Below are 19,296 nucleotides of genomic sequence, written 5' to 3'. Positions count from 1 at the left end.
AATATAAAAATAAGTGGATGTGAGGTATATTTTAATAAGTTTGCTCTGAGACGGAGTGAGCCTTCCAAAGTCTGCAATGGCCTCAGCCATAATAAGTATGAACCCAGGACTGACAGCTTAGTGGGGAGAGCCCTAGGTACATCCAAGATGCCAAGGATGGTATCCTATACTTCTGTCCAGCCAATGGGACCTCCCCATGGCTCCCTTTGCCTGCCACAATACGGAGACTTAGAATATATGCCCCACTGCTCAAAAAGGTTTTAAAGAAGAAATGAGATCATCTCAGTGAACATGCTATAAATGGTAAGGAGTATTTATTACTCTTCTCTAAATAATCATGAATTTAATAATCATGAGTTCTGCATCAACAATCTATTGAGTACCTACAAGTGTACAGCAGACACTCGTAGACAGCAGAGGATACTAAACGAAATCATCTCTGTAGTGTCAGGAGAGAACAACAGATACACACTGAAGTAAAATATGCTCAATGCTCCACTTCAGTTAGCACAACATATGGCCAAGAGGGCAGTCTACAGTCAGAGCTCCTGGGCCCCAACTCCTCTCGGCCACTTACTAAAGGTGTGAACCAAGATAGTATCTTAACTGTTTTGCCTCTTGGTCTTCTTACTGGAGGATCAAGATGATTAATACTTATCTTACAGAGTTACAATTACTTAGTTATTGTAAGTTACTAAAGATGAAAGGAGATAAGACTTATAAATCAATACAGCAGTGACAACAGACAATAAACACCCCACAAATAGTCATTACTTATTCCTGTTCTTTATAATGATGGGTTATATGATGGGTTACCCTCATCCACTTAGGAGAGTGATAGCAGGCAAGGTAGGGGAAGGGTTTTTCAAGCAGGAGGAACAGCATGTGTAAAGACACTGAGGCACAAGAGAGCATGCCACAGCTCAGGAATGCTAAGTGGTTTAATAGGTTAAAGCCAACAGTGAAAGCAGAACTATAGGAACAGAGCCTGGCTAGCGAGAGAGGATCCATTTAGTCCATGCTAGTGAGCTTAGAGTGTATCCTGTGCAAGAAACAGAAAGCTACTGAAGACTTCTGAGCCGAGAAAGGTCCTGATTGAGTCTGTGCTGCAGAACGATCACCCTGGTATCTGAATAGACTGTGGGCAAAAAAGGAGGCAGAGAGAACAGTTAGAAGGTTATTGCAAAAGTCCACACCAGCAATCACGAGGACCCAAAGTGGGGCATCAGTAATGAAGATGAAGAGGAGGAGAAAGAGGTGAAAACTTGCTGAAGAGGGTTATCCACAGAACGTGTGCAGCCTTCAGTGGGTACAATGAGCAACAGTGAAGATCTGAAGTTGAGTTGTGCACCCCTTCTTGAACAGCTTGTTTATAGTAGCACCACTAAGATAGTCACTGAATTAGAAAATAAAGGGGAAAGAGACTAGGTGAGAAACTCTATTGTTGGGTGGTCTGAAGACATCCTATGGGAAATATTATGAAAGTCCATGTTTAGTCTGTAGACCTGTGCCATGAACTGTTGATTATTGGTCCTTAAGCAGGATAGAATGCTAGTACCAGAAATTACATCAACTTCATTACTAAGCTGTTCAATTCAGCAGACAATTATTTTTTATTTTTTATTTTTTTAATTTTTTTTTGGTAGCAAGACTTTCTTGAAGAAAGCAAGGAGTTAATTCAGATTCTCGTACAAGTTCCTTATTTTAGTGTAGACTCTTGATGAAGCATTCACTGGCTTGTACCAGTCTGAGACCACACCTTCAGCAGCCTTGATATATAGCTTTGGAAGGCTGGTGAGAGAACCATGCTAGAGCCAAAGGTCTAAGAATGGGAAGTACAGGGATGTTAGTATCTAAAGCCATCATTAATGGTGAAGTGGCCCAGAGAGAGGACATAGAGAAGAGGGCCGTTTGCTAGGGCTGCCATAAAAATCAGCACAAACAAGGTGGCTTAAACAGAAATTTACTGTCTCACAGCTCTGGAGGCTAGAAATTCAAAATCAAAGTGTCTGCAGGGTCGGCTCCTTCTGAGGCTATAAGGAGGAATATATTCCACGCCTCTCCCCTAGCTTCTGGTGATTTTCTGGCCATCTTGCTGTTCCTTGCTTGCAGACGCATTACTTTAATCTCTGCCTTCCTCTCCACATAGCATTTTCTCTTTTTGTTTGTGTCCCTCTATTGAAATTTCCGCTTTCAATAAGGACATCAGTCATAATGGATTAGGACCTTGAAGGACCTCATTCTAACTAGTGACATCCTCAAAGACCTTATTTCCACGTAATGTCACATTCTGAGGTACTGAGGATTAGGACTTTAACATGAATTTTGGGAGGCTGGGGGTGGGGGACACAATCAAATCATAACAAGGGTCAAGGGGGAGATCTAAAACATACCAATATTTAAGACTGAGACATTCACCACATCCTGCCTTACACTATAAGTTACGCTCCATATTGGTGCATCTCAACTTCTCAACCAGACTGGTAGGTTCTTAGAGATCAGGAAGTCTGCCTAAAATGTCTTTGCATATTTTGCCTCCAGGATTTAGTGAGTTTCTTGTATGTAGAAGTGGCTCAAAACAATGTTGTTTGATGATGTATAACAAACAAAAATTGAATATGGAAGAGCCCTCAAGAAATGTTTTGAACACAGTATGTTATGACACGCTGCTTTATAGACAACAGTTGCTGTACTTGTCAGAAAAATCACCAAAGTCGATGTTCAAGATATATTTTAACTCATTTGCTTCAACAACTCTATGCCTACCATCCACACCAAAAGGCTGTTTTTCTGCATGGGCAACAGAAGGCACAATTATTTGCAAGAATTTTCAATGTTTTTTCATTGCTTTCTTAAGTGGCATAGTAGATTCCCCGTATCACTCTGCATGTTTGCCAAAATCACATTGTCTTTTTCAAAGCACTACAGCTCCTGGAGGGTCTGCAGCTTAGCATGTGCTCCTGCAACATTTGGGGATTTTTTAAAAAGTTTAACCCCAAAGTATCTCATAACTTCCTATACACGTAAGTGATCGTGAGAAACACCACATGAATAAAAGGAGAAAAAGGAGAAAAGCATATTTATGTCTAACCATGTACAACTGATAGATTCTATGACTTTGGTAACATTGAGGCTGATAATATATATTTTTTAAGATTTTATTTATTTATTTGACAGACAGAGATCACAAGTAGGCAGAGAGAGGTGGGGGAAGCAGTCTCCCCACCAAGCAGAGAGCCTGATGCGGGGCTCAATCCCAGGACCCTGAGATCATGACCTGAGCTGAAGGCAGAGACTTTAACCCACTGAGCCACCCAGACACCCCAAGGCTGACAGTATTTTAAGCTGCCTAACTTTCACTAACATGATGTTAACTGCCCGTTCTTTTTTTCTTTCTTCTTCCGAAAGGGGCTAACTCAAATAAAACTTACTAAAGAACATATACCCAACATAGAGATTCAGCTCTTTCTGACTTAGTAGTTGGCCACTTAAACATGCCCTACAGTGATTGAAGTTCAAATGGGATTCAGCCATTTCAAGAAATTTATAATCACTTACTGTCTTTAAAAGAAGATACTTCTCTATAATACTTCAAGATGTCCATTGTTGGTACAAACAAGCTAATTTGGGAAGTAGTCAAAGATATGTTTCTGCTACATCAATTAAGATAACACAATGTTACACATATCAACAATAACAACAACACTTAAACAGCACTTACCACATTGTTCTAAAACAGCACTTACCACATTGTTCACAGGCATTGTTCTAAAAAGCTTTAGTATATTATCTCACTTAATTTTCATAAGAACCCAAAGATGAAGGTACCACTACTATCCCCATTTTATTGATGAGTAAACTGAGTAACACAGAGGTTAAATAAGTTGCCGCAAATCACAGAGGCAGTTTGGGGCACAGCCAGGGAACAAACCCGGGCATTCAACTTTCTGAGTCTATGTTCTTAACTACAGTTCTTCACTTTCTGTCATGTGTCAAGTCTGATGACCAGACTGCGAACCATTTGCAAACTTCATCCTTCCTTCTTTACGTGCTACTATCAGAGAATTCTATCACATGATTGGACTGACAAAAAATAGCAACGTAATTCTGATCATCAGTTCTCCAATTCTGCAGAAACTATAAATCTGATCCTAACAAGAAAACGGTTGCCAGAGATAGGGAACATAGAGTTCCAAATTTCCAGATCATTTTCTTGGAGGCGCTACAGTGCCCAGGGTCAGATTATCAATATCTGTGCAACAATGGTAAGAATAGATGGTGTTGGCAAGAACCAGAGAGCTGGTGTCCTACTATCCAGCTCTATAGGGTATCCATCTTAGAACAAAAATAATTTTAGTTAAAAGTGATCAACATTTCATTATAATTAACTGATGGGTTGGTAGATTTATTTCTATTGCTTTTTGAAAAATTCCTAAAAAGAAATAAAAAACAAACAAACAAACAAAAAACCACACACACACAAAAACACCTCAGGCTCAGCTTCACCTTTCACTAACACACGTTCCAGTTATAAGAGAAGCCAAAATTTGGGGTGAAGTTCATGGTTTTCAATGTTGGTAACTAATTCAAAAAACTGAAAAATGCATTGTAGACAAAACAAAATATCCTTGTGGGTCACTTTCAGCCCACAGGTCACAATTTACAAGCTCTCATGTAGTTTATAGTCTTGTAAACTTTTAAGATCTCACCTCCTCATCCAAAAATTTAGCTGGACAATGTGAACTTTAACTTGATTTTTGTCTCAGATTCTTCGAAGACACTGCCTTATCCTATAATGTAAAAATATCACAAAAAGAAGATGGAAGGAAAAGTGAAGTCTTGATAATGAGCAGCTACATTGCCCAGCAAGAACTACCAACTGCTAGACAGAGAGGGCACACTGGGGATTATCTGAAGCTTCCCCATCTCCCCTCTTCATATGAAAGATGAAGAAATTACCCAGAGACAGAAGCGGACTTGCCTATAAGCAGTGGTTTATTAGTGGCTGAGACTGAGTTCAAACACAGTTTCTTTTGATATATGTACCTTTTCTTTTCCTCTCTGTTCATTCTGTCAAGAAAGTCATTTGAACCCCTCGATCCAGCCAAGCCTGTAGTCACCTAGCACTGGATGCTTTTCTATTACAAACACCAATATGTCTTTCCTTTCCCTTTTGTTTTCCTTTTGGTTTAGCCACTTGAGTTGGGTTTTTCTAACTGGGAACTAAAAGAACTGGACTAATGTGTCCCACAAACAATGGCTCCTTTCCACATTACTGCTACCTCCGGCTCTTCTCCAGACTGGGAGATCGGTCTTCCTTTAGGCGGACACAAATCATACAAATTCTTGAAGACCTAATCCTAATCGACTTCCTCCTTGGAGATTTTCTCTACCTGCATATCTAATTCTGTGTGTACCTATGCACACATTTGCTCTCTCTTTCCCCACATTTTGGTATTGGTAATTAGCATCTCACAATTAAACACTTTCTTATTTTCAACTTACTTGACATGTGTATAGGTTATCCTCCAGATTAAAACAGAAGCTGCCCAAATCAGGAACCTCCTAGGAATCTTCTGGTTCTGCCACCAAGCCTGGGAGATAGAGTGCTTGGTGCCAGGAGTAACTACTCATCTATTTAAAACTTAGTTCTAAGTTAAGAAAACTCTCTTAATCATTCCAGCTTAAGTTGTATAGATACCTGGCCCCAAATCACAAACACTGATTATCTTTTAATGTAATAGCCAATGATGTATACGAAATTCATTTTGTAGGGGAAAGATCTATGAATCATTTTACCACTATACCCAGTACAATTCTTCAGGAATGAAGGATTTAATTTCTTTTGCCTCCGGTTCAGTTTTAGGGGAGTAGGAGGCTATTCCAAGAATGTAAGGAGGTAAGAGCCCTCTCATACTTTTTTTTGTATTCTGCATCTTCAGAATTTCTCTGCTGGTACTAGTGCAGAACAGTTCCTGCCCATTGTACTAAGGCGATTAGAAGGGAAATGCCAAAAAGCATATATAAAGATTTCAATTCTTTTTCTGATGAAGAGAGGAACAATTCTTTTTGACGGAATCCTGGTTTAAGAGCCATTTCATTCCCTCAAAAGGTTAGAGCATTTATTTTTTAAAATCCATATCATATGTTGCATTGATAAGATGACTCTTAAGAATTTCGAATAAGAGCTAATCCAAATGCCTCAAAACATACCTGAATGGATGAATCCCTATTATGGATTTAAAATACATACATATACATATAGATAGTTAGCTAGGACTATGTCTTAAATTTTAGGAAAGGTAGGGGCTTTTGATGGCCAACTCACAAAGTCAAATAAGTAAATGAATAAAGACAGAATTTCTACAGCTAACAGTGACTCAATATTAGCCAAAATTTCATGGCAAGCTATGGGGTGAATCACATAGAAATGAGTAGCTTGAACTCACAACACATTTGGTATATTCATAAAGTCCCCTTGAATGAAATAGGAGTTCATATAAAATAAACATGAGGGAGCCCCTGGGTGGCTCAGTGGGTTAAAGCCTCTACCTTCGGCTCAGGTTATGATCTCAGGGTCCTGGGATCAAGCCCCACATCCGGCTCTCTGCTCTGCAGGGAGCCTGCTTCCCCCTCTCTCTCTGTCTGCCTCTCTGCCTACTTGTGATCTCTATCTGTCAATTAAATAAATAAAATGTTAAAAAAAAAACATGATTTTAGGATTGCCCCTTTCCCTCATTACATACAGACACATATTGACATACAGGTACACAAACATATACATGCACCCATATTCATTCATAATCCAGACATTATAATTCCTAACCAATTAAAAGATTGGTCGTGTCAATCTAAATATTACACAGAATTGTTTACAGCGCCTGCTTTTCTATTGCCTCAGTAACATCTCTAAGTAGCTAGTTCACTTGAGGTAGCCACTCATCACCGTTACTACACAATTTAGAAACATATGGCACAGCTTTCCCATGCCAGCTTCTAGGTATTCAACTCACCGTTATGACAAAAGAGGACAAATAAAATGCACAGAATAGTTTTTCAGATTGTCATTTAAGGGCAGCTAAAAACATACCCTGTGACAGTCAGAAGGCTAGACTTTTGTTTTGGTCATTAATTATCACTACTAGCATGTTCTATCCAGATTCATTGTAGTAGGAGAAACGTAGACCTATAAATGATAAAATGTGTTTTCACATAGTCTGTTTAAAGTCCCTTCTTTTAGTTGGGGAGATTATTATAATGAGCCAGCACGCTTTCCCCAGGAAAAATGAAATCAAAATAATTAACAAAATGATCCAGGAATGGTACCTTCTCCCTCTGCTCCTTTCCAATTGTTCTTCTTGGTTAAAATGCCTTTTCTTTTCTTTTCTTTCCTTTCTTTCTTTCTTTTTTAAATCTTCAGCTCAAACTACACAGCAAGCCTGACAAGTCTGGTGTTCTGATTTACCAACTAATAGCCCATCTCTTCCCTTCATACTTTTTATGAGGTTAATACCTAAATGTCCATTTTGCCCACATTGATTATTTGATAGGTACCCAAAGGAGAGGAACAAATCTCTCTCAACTCAAATAGAAGAAATCCTGGATTAAAAAAAAAAAAAGAAGAAGAAGTACATGTTATCAGGATGCTAGGACTCTCTTTTTTGCTCTAGAATATTTCTGGCCAGTGTTGCATATTAAAAAGACAGGATTTGAAATCAGAATAATCCATGTCTCGGTTTCCACTCATTCTCCTATATACATACTGCTTTAGACAAGTTATAAAACCTCTGAGTCTCTGTTTTCTCTTTTAAGAATGCAAATAGTAACTCCTACATTGTTAGAGTTAGGAGAATTTAAAATAACAGAATAAAAAAAAAAAACAAATGTAAGTAAAAACTAAGGAAATTTCAATAAACTACCTATTTTTGTTAAATACATATCAATATTGGTTCTTTAACTGTAGCAGATGTGTCATACTATTGTAAGATATTAATGGGGGAACCTGGGGCTGGACTATATGGGAACTCTCTGTACTATTTTCTCAATTTGTCAGTAAATCTAAAAGTCTTCTAAAAAAATAAAGACGGATTTGAAAAAATGATCTAAGTGGAGTGCCTTGCACATGGTAGGTTCTTGAAAAATTGAAACCAATGTTATGATATAGACTATTTGGTTTCGTAAAGTGTCTTATACTCTATACAATATGATCTTTTCTTCTCTTGCTCTGTTGGGTTATAATACACACAAGGTTGTGTAATTTTAAGGGGAACAGCGTGAGGATTTGACAAGATGATCTCTTCTCTTCCCTACCTCAACTTTTTCATAGGCAGTCTTCTCTGTCTGCCTCCAGTCACTCTATTCCCTCCTTCCACATCATTTTTCCTCTAGCTGTTTCTAATTCATCCATTCTATTGTATTATAGATTCATGTATAGTTTACAAACAGTTTGTATTTCTCCAAGCCTAATTTTGCTTTATCAATTTTACTTGTTGGCCTTAAATTTTACCACAATGCTTGTGCAAACATCTCTGTTACTTTCAATGACTACCCACTAAAAAAACACAAGTTCCAAGCTTTCTACTTGGGAGAAAATAGTAAGACACCCTCTTCCAGACAGACACTAAAAACTTAAAGATACAGAAATGGAAAAGCTTGTTTTCTTTTAATAAGGAGATAGATACTCAGCTTCTCAGTATAGCCAACAGCCCTGAGGCAGCTTTGCTGGACTATGCCTTTAGCTCTAGTTTGCTGCAATAACTAAAAATAGTTTGACCAAATGCCAGTGTTAGCAATTTGCCCTGTAGTCTTTGAGGTTAAGGTCATGTGTAAAAACAGAACCCAGTTGCCCCTCAAAACCACAGCTTTGAATCGATTCAGGTAAAACATGCAACCAGACCAGAAAAACTTAGCCTCCTGATGATCTTTTCAGGAGGATGAAGTTTCTGTTTTTAAAAGAAATGGGCCACTGTGAGAATGGATTTCTTCCCCCATTCTAGCACTGAGTTTTAGCTTCTATTTAAAGGGCAGAGCTCTGGAACCATTCGATGGATAAAGCAAAGTTTGTTTTTATATTTTCTCTTTAAATCACAACAGTTTTCATGGCCAAACATCTTTGGTTGGTGCTCTTATTAAGCGGATAGATTTTGAAGAGGCCATTTCCCCCTGCTATAAAGACACTATTAGCATAATAATTCCAAGCTGAAACTTGAAATGTCAGGCCCTGTACCTGAACCAGACATCCAACCTTAATAGAAAATCCAAAAAGTTTTATTGTTCTGTGAATACCTTTGTCTACTACCATCCACAATAGAGGCTGAAAAAGCAAGGGGCCACAGATGACAGGTAGAGCGTGAAGTGTGTAACCCACCTGCTCTTCTCCAACCAGGAAATGAGTCGTATTTTTAATAAAACTGATAACCAAGCGTGTGACAGCTGAAATAAATCATCAGCGCTGGGTGGTGTGTGTACATATATAAGCAAAACAAACAGAGAAATCTGTGCTAACTTAAGAGTGGATAAACACAGGAAACCCTCACTCCCTAGGATAGCAACATGGAATTCAGACTTGAGTGACAGCAACCAAGAAATTCACACTGTTAGGAAACCGTCCTTCTGGGGGCTTCACCGGCTCTTCTTTCAAAATGGAACTGGCAAATGCACTTAGAAGAAACAACGGAGCGCTGACTTTCTTCACTAACTCACTCCAACCGGGGGCTGACCTCTTCTCCTCTGGTCCCACCACTGCCCCTTATCCTCAGTAACCTTCCTCCTCCTTCCTCTGGCTGGAAAACAGCTTATAGAAATAGGCACTTTTTGCACATCAAAAGCAGTCCGGGGCCGCCTCAGCCTTGCCCCAGCCTCAGACACAAAAAGCTTTTAATGCTTGTAATTGCGAAGCTTTTTGCAGCTGCACTTTATCAAGCCAAAAGCGGCTGGGCTTGGAGGGCCTCGGAGAGCCAGAAGGTGGCGGCGAAGTCACCTTGGGAAGAGGAGAAGAGGGTCAAAGGGAGGAAGGTGGAGGAGCTGACCCCGGTAGAAGGACCAGAGGGCGTGCCCCCATTCTGGGGTCACTGAGGAAGGGGTAGGGGGATTGGAGGGAACTTCAGCCAGAGGGGGAAGTGATGTCCGAAGACCCTTAGACGACCCTAGTCGGGATCAGCTGACCCCGACGCGGGGAGGAGGGTGCCCTTCCCAGTGTGACTGGAAGCTTCGCGACTCGGACTTGCTTTCTGCCGCCAGATGCTGCGGCTCTCTCGGCTGGGCGAGCCAAGCGCTGCTCGGAGGCGCTCTTCTCCCACCGGTGCCCCCACCTGCCGGGTGCCCCAGCCCGCCGAGCGCACGCCCAGGAAGGCGGGCCCAGAGCTGAGCGCAGCCGCCCGCCGCTGGAGAGTGCCGGGAGCCGGGCAAAACGAGCAAGGCCTCTCTGGGCGCCGCGGGCTGCAAGTCACTCCCCGAGCCTCCCGGGCTATAGAGCGGAACCTGCCCGCCTAGCTCCCCAGCGCTCCCGGGTGGGGACACACGACGCTGAGGTCCAGGCCCCTCGCCGGTCCCCCGCAGCTCCAGGCGCGCTCGGAGCTGGGCCGGGCCCGGCCGCGAAGGTGGGGGGGGGGGGGGGGGAGGCTGGCAGCCCCTTCCCCAGGGCGCGGTCTCCTCCTCCTGCTCCTCCTTGCCAGCTGCGCCGCCAGCTCCCATTGTTCGCCCCGCCCGCCTGGCGACGTCCCGGCGCAGCTCTCGGGGCCTCCCCGGCGCACCTACCTTCTGCTGCCGGCGAGCCATGTCGGTGGGCTGCTTGGCGTTGAAGGGATAGGCGATGCAGCGCATCACGAACACATAGAGCTGCAGCCTCTTCTTCCTCTCCTCCTCCTCCTTCTGCAGCCGCTCCAACTCCTCCTTCTCCTTCTCGCTTACCACGGACGGGCTGGGGCTGGAGGGCCGGCCGCCACCGGCGCGGCTGCTGGGCTGCAGCCCCCCGGCCCCAACGCCGCTGCTCGCGCCGCTGCCCCCACCGCCGCCGGCGCCCACCCCGGCTCCGGCGCCGGCACCGCCGCCACCCCCGAGCCCGGCGCCGCTAACGCCGCCAGAGCCCTCGCTGGTGCGGCTGGGAGACAGGCGCGCGCCGGACGCGGCCGAGCCGAGAACCTCCTTGCCGCTCTCCTCCTCCACGATCTCATCCGATTCCTCTTCGCTGGACGAAGGGTCCAGCATGGTGGCGCCTGGGAGGGGGGTGGTCCTTGGAGCCCTGGGCTAGGGGTGCAAAAGATGGGGGGCGCTGGAGGCAGCTGGGGGTCGGCTCCCCGGGATGGGTGCTTCTCCCCAAATCAGGGAGCGGGTGCTGCTGCTCAGCCTCCGCCGCCGCGACTGCTTCCTCTGCCCGGAGATCCGGAGCTGGGCTCAGACCCAGGAGCGCGAGGGGAGGAGGGGAAAGAAGAGGTGCGTCCGTGGACCCGAGGTGGGCAAGGGGCAGAATCAATTGCGAGCCCCGAGCTCGCAGCCGGATACCATCTGCAGCCGCTGAAGGAGGCGCCTCCAGAAAAGATGCCGAGTGTTGCAAGCTGTCGGTGCAGCCAAGAGCCTAAGAGGCATCTTGCCGATTGGGGAGGGAGCGGCGCTTACGTGTTTATTGGCTTAACTCTCCCGTGTCCGCTGCGTAAAGGGTGGCTGCAGAAGGCTGGAGCGGAGAGAGCGGGGAGCGGCTGCAAACTCTCAGATCTTCAGTACCGACCCTAACACTTTCCACACTCCTCACCCCCTCCCCTTTGTGGATAATTTCCTTCTTGATCCCCAGTTCTCATTGCCTCGACCTCTCTCACCCTCCCTCGGACAAAAAGTTCTTGGTGGGGGAGGAAGAAATAGACAAACCAGCAATGACTTCTTGTTAGCGAAGAGTGGGCGGTCTGTTTGCAGACACTAAATCCAGAGGTCTACCGGAGAGGAAGTCGGTGAGATCCCCTACAAGAAAGGAAGAGTTTATCTCCTTTCCCCAAGCTTCTTCACATCTGGGGCTTGTGGGCAGTGGGGCTTGGCAGCCTGTTTGTCCCAGCTGTGTAAACTTTGATTCCCACTCATTAAAATAAAGGTGAATCAAATTTTGAATTGATTGGTGTATGGACCATGTAGCTCAACTATTTAAGTAGAAGCCCCGCCCTGCCTTACCCTGCAAAAGCTATGATGAATATTTTTCAATTCCAAGAACTGGGAACACTTTATGCTGAGGTAAGCAAACCAGAGAAATAGAAGGGTTTCTGGTTGGTCAGCCCTTCTCTTTTCTGGCTGCTGGAGGATCTGGGTGGAGGAGTGGGGACCCAGAGATCAGACAAAGGCACCCCAAGAACTCAGTGGCATCAACATCCGATATGTTGACTGTCTTACTGTCTTCATCCCTGCTTCTCGGTTATCTATTAATTCAAAGGAGCAGATGGTGCCTTCCTTCCCCCAGCGCCTTTCACTTAGGCCAATAAACCCGGCGGACAAGGGAGCTGGCCAGCGTGCTGAATCTAATCAGCGACCCACAGATGGATTGAAAACAAACCAACACCCCCCACCCTTGGATCTTGGGCTTTCTAGAGACCTTTCTCCACCTCCGCCCACCCCCATCTCCTATATTTCTGCATTTTATAATGTTCTAATTATTCCTAGATACTCGTGGGAGTTATTGTAAAAATGTAACGTGAATTTAAAGTTTACATCACATCTGTCTTTATGTATTTTCAAATTTACCATGAGTTTTACTGCAGGCTTTGATATTCAAGTGAAGATTTCTCACCGATTTGAGAACTAAAAAGGAACTAGAAACAACAGTTAGCTTCACATTAACTCCAACTATCCTGTTTGAGGTTTTGGATTAATAATAAACGTATAGCTTATGTTTGATTTCACCACCACACCCACCTCAAGGACATAACTACTGTGGCCATCACATATTCTGTACTAATTTAAAACAAATAATCCAGCAATGTGGAAATTATTACAGTTTTGCCATCCTCACTTTTTAATTATTGTAAAGAATATCCTTATGTTCAAATTATGTGGTATTGGTTTCCTTGGAACAGAAAACATAGTAGGCCAATCAATCTATAACCTTCATTCAGCACCTTTTTATGGAGTAACATTATTCTAGTTGCTTGGGGTAAATGGAATTTTTAAAAGACATTCTCTTAAAGAGCCTATAATCTCCTTTGGGAGATACAACATAAACATGTGAAAAAGATTGACAGCACTTATTTCAAGACAACATATCAACAAATCCAAGTTAGTAAACTGCTAAAAGCTTGGGTGAATGAAACAATTGGGAATGGAATAGAATTCTATGTTTCTCAAGAGAGTTAAATTTTAAAGGAAGGAACCATATGAATGAATGGTGAAAAGAGAAGATATTAAAAGTGAAAATGTGCTCAGCAGAGCCATAGTGATAACACAAGGGACCAGGGAAGGTACAAAGTGTTATGGAGGTGGGGTATGGGTAGGTAAAAGGGAAGTGGGGAGAATAAAAGGAGATGAAATAATAATGTATTTGACTAAGTGGAAGGATCATGTTTAGGGCACAAAAATGAATTAAGTTACCTAGAATAGGGTGATTTGAGGAGGGAGTGATCTTGAAGGCCAAACAAAGGCCATGTACCAGTTAAATATCTCTTCTTTAAACAAGCACAGGCATTTAAGTATTATCACATTAGACACTGGGAGAAGAGTGACCATGAATTCTGTCTTCAGAACAATTTGGAGCTTCTCAATTGCTATAAAACAGTTCTGTTTACTGTTGTATTTTTACAAATTCCTTTGGCATTGTGCACATTATTTATCCTAATTATATTCATTAAAAGAAAGGCCAGTGTCTATGTTAATCATCTAAACCTATGATTTGGGTATTAAATGTAACATTACTCAGTTAAATCTAAAACTCTTCTTAATTCCTGCCCCCCACCCATAAGTTTTCAATCAGAGACTTGAACAGATTTTATGAGAAATACTTTTAAGTTTTTTTTTTAATAGTGTGCATGCTTGTCTTTTAAAGTGTGCATCCTTTCAAAGATATATTTTATCTTAGCTAAAAGTTAATTCAAAGTCCTTGGGGGATATTATAGCCTTTTGCTACTGCTAAAGATAAGATATGCCAACCAGAACTCCTTAGACATTTAAGCCAAGAGTCATGGCTTTCTAGATACAAATTTTAATGAAGAAAGAAAATAACCCCAGAACACACCCAGAGGGTCTTAATATTTGTTTACCTTTTGTTAACACCCATGTTCTTATTTTAAAAATAAAATTCTACCACAGATTCTGATATAGACAAGTAGCTATATTCTCAACTATGTTATTTTTAGATGCTTCCATGTTTGCCCCTACCTCCAGTTCTGCTTTATAGGAAACTTGAATAACCTCAAGGTGATGGAACAAATTTTAGTCAGCCATCTGGAGACCATATCACAAAAGCAGAAGTTATAACACTGATCTTTTTTAAATCCTACCCACTGAAAGCAAAGTCTAGGATAGATAGAAACAATTGAAACATTAACCCAGGGTTTTCTCATCTAGACCATTTTCCTCGGAAGTGTTTGCTGTGATCATGTAAAAGCCCACAAATATAAGGAAATATCAGTCATTGGCAATTGATAGACACTTTGGTGAAAAACAATCACTTTTGTATGTCACTCATATAACAATCAAATAACACTGAGTTTAATGGCCATTTTAATGTTTTTGGTTTTTACTAAAAGATAGTTTGATCGAGTTATTTTTTTTAAATCTCATAACAAATTCCATATTATCTTGATATAGTCACCTCATAATCATCTTCAATCAATATTTCTTTTATTTTTAAAATGTTAGAAATAGCTCAAAAGCATAAAAATGGAAAAATATGAACCTTATGGAATGCCTATATTAAGTTAAATGCTTGGGCACCCAACATAGGCAGTTCTGCCTCTGCCACATAACGGCAGAGTTACTCTGAGAAAATTAAATAATGACTCAGACTCAGTTTCCTCATCTGTAAAATGAGGGACAATTGTACTCACTTCCTTTGGAATGACAGGAAAATTAAATTAGATTTTTAATTAAAAATATTTTACAACAAATTAAAAATTTTACAACAAATTAAAAATAGAATTACCATATGGTCCAGTAATCCACTAATGAGTATTTTACCCAAAGAATATGAAAATATTAATTTGAAAAGATATATGCACCCCTATGTTTACTACAGTATTATTTATAATAGCCACATTATGGAAGCAGCTCAAGTATCCATCAATAGATGAATGGACAGAGCACCTGGGTGGCTCAGTGGGTTAAGCCTCTGCCTCTAGCTCAGCATCTTGGGATCAAGCCCTACATGGGCTCTCTGCTCAGCAGGGAGCCTGCTTCCCCCTCCAGCTCTGTCTGCCTCTCTGACTACTTAAAAAAAAAAAATATTTGGTACATATATACACAATGGAATATTGTTTCACATAAGAAAGAATGCGACCTTGTCATTTGCAATGACATGGACAGAACCAGAAAATATAATCCTAAGTAAAATAAGTCAGTCAGAGAAAGACAAATACTATTTCATTTTACTCATATGTGGAATTTGAGAAAGAAAGAAAGGAAGGAAGGAAGGAAGAAAGGAAGAGACAAACCAAAAAACAAACCAAAACAAAAACAAAAAAACCCCAGACTCTTAACTAAAGAGAACAAACTGACGGTTACCCGAAGGGAGGCCAGTGGAGAGATGGATGAAACAGGTGCTGGGGATGAAGAGTATACTTACCATTTATTATATTATTTATATAATATATATAATTATATTATATTATAAATATATATTATTTATATTATATGTTATTATTTATATTATTATAAATAATATATAGAATTGTTAAATCACTAAGTTGAACACCTAAAACTAATACACAGTGTATGATAACTATATTGGAGTTAAATTTTTTTTTAAGTATTTTTCAATGGATTTTAGGCTTAAACTTTTTATTTCAACTGGTAGGAGGACTTTTAACAAATGAGATGACCAGAACGTGGGCACAAATAATCAAAATGAAAAACAACATTAAAGACACCCAGTAATCCAGGAATAGATCCTTACATAATAGCCTATTTGCCTATTTATTTCATTGACCCCTGCCTTGTTTTGGATAGTATTTTCAGGGACTTAGAAAATAGTTTATTTTCTTTGAGAAAACTACTCTTCATCATTGCTCTTTATCATATGATAATTCTTACTAAAGTGAAATGAAGTAGGTTAGGATGGAATTAAAGTGCAATCATAAGACCAAAAATAATAAAATCAAGCCACACAAAAACATCTTCATTTACTCCAGGCAATAAAACATGTTTTAGAATGATAAATCATACTACTTACAGGAATTGGTTTTGGAAAACCACCTTATTAGTTAAGATAAAGAAGAAAAATGCAACAACATATTTTACAATAAATATTTGACTTGAATTCTGAAAACGAACTATTCACAAGGATAATCACGTTTCTTACATATACAGTTTCTTTTAATAGAAGTGGGAGCTAGATGTGGTATAGATTGAAATGCAGTTTATGCTAGTGTTTACATGGACTAAGTGGAGAACTGAGCCTTTTGCATTCACATGGACATGGCGACATAACAGCAAATAAAAGAGAAAAAAAGGATCCGTATATCTTTTGCTATGTAAAATATTAGGTAGATAATTTGCCCGATATGTCAAATTCTCCAATTTGGAGAATGGTAAGTGTTGGTACCATTATGTCTTCACCTTCTCAAAAAGATTTTTCTGGGTTGATTATCTGGGTTATATTTAATTGTTTTCACAAACGACGCTGGCTTTAGACTGCGAAGTGTTCTGAGGACTGTAAGTAGGAATGACTGAAATCAGGGTGTTTTGATATTAACAAGTTTGTTTACAGTCTTAAATAATTGAAAATAGCACGATTCTTCAATTTTGGCTACTTTAAAACACACGAGTCTTTAGATCCCTTATCTTTTGGAGGAGAAAAGTAAGTAGGAAAAAGAGGTTAGGAGAGGTTTGATGAATGAAGGGGAAGTTAAGTAAAAATGTGAGCATAGGTCCTGATCAGGGGAGTCCCGATACTACCACCTAGGTCAGGGTTCTATATGGATAAACATATTGGGAGAAATGCTCTAAATTAGATCTAGTCATCTATGTGCCAAACCAAACTAGAAAAGTTCATACATTAAGGCCTAGGCTTTGCTCATCAAAGTGTCATTCTTTTTCCCCTTCTTCTTAGGCTGACACTCTACTTCCTTAGTAGGGTCCACTATTCTAGCCCATTGTCTGTAAGAGCACCCCTGTCATCAATAGGGACATTCTGCCTGGTGTGTTTCCAAAAGAATATTTAGGGAGATGCTGACATTCTGTTATTTTCACTGACAAGTTTACCTATGGTTTACCATGAGGAGCAATGAACTCTTATGAGAATCTGAGGATCCTTTGCGACAGGATTTGGTATATTCCCACTGCGTACTTATAAGTATACAATCCTTTTTTTTTTTCCAGGATCCTTCATCCTGTATGGCTCTTGGGAGAGAAATGCAAATAACAAATACAAATGAACATCCCAATGTCACTGTAGTGATTCCTGAGCCAGGGCTTAAAACTCCCCCCTGCACAGAACTCTGATAGTGCTCAAGTGAAACATAGATTTTAGGCTTTGTATCTAAGCAGAATCGTCACCCTCCTAATCCGGAATTCATATTTTGATGTTTTATCACTTTCTGGCAAGTTTCAAGATAGAGGAAGCTGAAATTACAACTGGTACCATTAGGCATGCCTGAAAATAAGAGATAGTCATGCCCCAAGATTGCTGGCCTTGAAACCACTCACCCCAGTCACATGGAAAAAGAAAATAGAAGATATATACATGGGTGTTGAAGCTCTTCAATGCACAGTGACCTGCCCACTCATAAACATGCCTTCACTGGCATATATCATCTAATAAATCTGATTAATATGCTCTCTTCTTGAAGAGATAGAAGTAGGAAAACGTGCTTTTCTCCCTACAAGATCATAACCCAAGCTATCACCTTTCACCAAGTAGCTCAGGCTCTCAGCTCCCAGATTATCCTGCAACCAAGAATCTAAATGAAACTCTGTACTTGTTTTGTTTTTTAAGATTTTATTTATTTATTTGACAGACAGAGACCACAAGTAGGCAGAGAAGCAGGCAGAGAGAGGGGGAAGCAGTCTCCCAGCTGAGCAGAGAGCCTGATGCGATGTGGGGCTTGATCCCAGGACCCTGAGATCATGACCTGAACTGAAGGCAGAGGCTTATTAACCCACTGAGCCACCCAGGCGCCCCTCTATACTTGTTTTTTTTTTTTAATTTGTTTTTTATTTATTTTCAGCATAACAGTATTCATTATTTTTGCACCACACCCAGTGCTCCATGCAATCCATGCCCTCTATAATACCCACCACCTGGTACCCCAACCTGCCACCTCCCCGCCACTTCAAAGCCCTCAGATTGTTGAACTTGTTTTTTAAGAGTAAGTCTCTACCAGGTATATTTATTTGGAATTCTGGCACTCTTCTTGGCAATGTATGTGAAGGAGAAAATGAGCTAAGAACAATGTGTGTGCTTAGAACAAAGTCTAGCCCACAGTAAGCTTCTGATAAATGCCAGTGGAGATGGCGATGCTATTACAAAATTTTATTGCAAATAAAAAATCTAAGCCCCGTTTTTTGTTGTTGTTTTGTTTTGCTTTGCTTGGAAGGAGGGAAGGGGACATGGTTTACTAAGGCTAGTGAAAAACCTCTTGCCCCTCAAGAGAAAGACAACTTGGCACTGGGCAGCTGTGGGTCAACACCAGAGGGACAACACAGTTCTTGGAAGGACTGGGTGTTGTGTTCTTCCAGTGTAGACTTAATACCCCATCCCCACCCCTGTTCTACCCATTCTGATATTTTGGTCTACTTTTACATTTTTAGAAGTTATACCAGCATAAGAAGGAGAGTTAAGGGAAAGATGAAGCAAAGCACAAAGCTTGAAGAATTGGCTAGGACTTTAAAGAGAGCCCTTAGGGTATATTTGAACAGGCATATCAACTGCTATAGAGATATTCTCCTTCATTTCCTTGCAGGGCATTATTATTTCATGCCATAAAATGACCATAGACAGACTTCCCCCAAATTAGTGAAAATCAATATGCATTTCAATCAAATCATCATAAGAAATGCAATTAATATTTAAAGACTCTTCTGCACTCAAAGTCAACCTGCAGTGGAGAAACTGCAAAAAGTTAGACCTAAGTCATAAAGCCTTATCTTTCTTTGCATTATTATTTATACTGC

The 19,296-nt window shown here is 40.9% G+C and overlaps 1 protein-coding gene across 25 annotated transcripts in view; it reads right to left on the bottom strand.

Annotated features, from left to right (window-relative positions):
- CADPS (calcium dependent secretion activator) overlaps window positions 1-11,575 on the bottom strand; it is a 469,919-nt gene extending 458,344 nt beyond the window's left edge. For 19 of the 25 annotated variants that reach the window (XM_045078210.1, XM_045078228.1, XM_045078216.1 and 16 more), the window contains exon 1: window positions 10,756-11,574. In XM_045078210.1, coding sequence (XP_044934145.1) covers window positions 10,756-11,205 — 450 coding nt within the window. In that variant the 5' untranslated portion in view covers window positions 11,206-11,574. Of the gene's footprint in view, window positions 1-10,755 lie in introns of all 25 variants that reach the window. The other 6 variants (XM_045078225.1, XM_045078255.1, XM_045078257.1 and 3 more) reach the window with 1 other exon arrangement.
- Between the last annotated feature and the right edge of the window lie 7,721 nt (window positions 11,576-19,296).

Source organism: Mustela putorius, unplaced genomic scaffold (genome assembly GCF_011764305.1).
Source record: "Mustela putorius furo isolate JIRA1106 unplaced genomic scaffold, ASM1176430v1.1 tig00000095_pilon_pilon_pilon, whole genome shotgun sequence".
Lineage (NCBI taxonomy): Eukaryota > Metazoa > Chordata > Mammalia > Carnivora > Mustelidae > Mustela > Mustela putorius.
The sequence above is the reverse complement of the archived record's forward strand: the minus strand, read 5'-3'. Positions and strand labels throughout refer to the sequence as shown.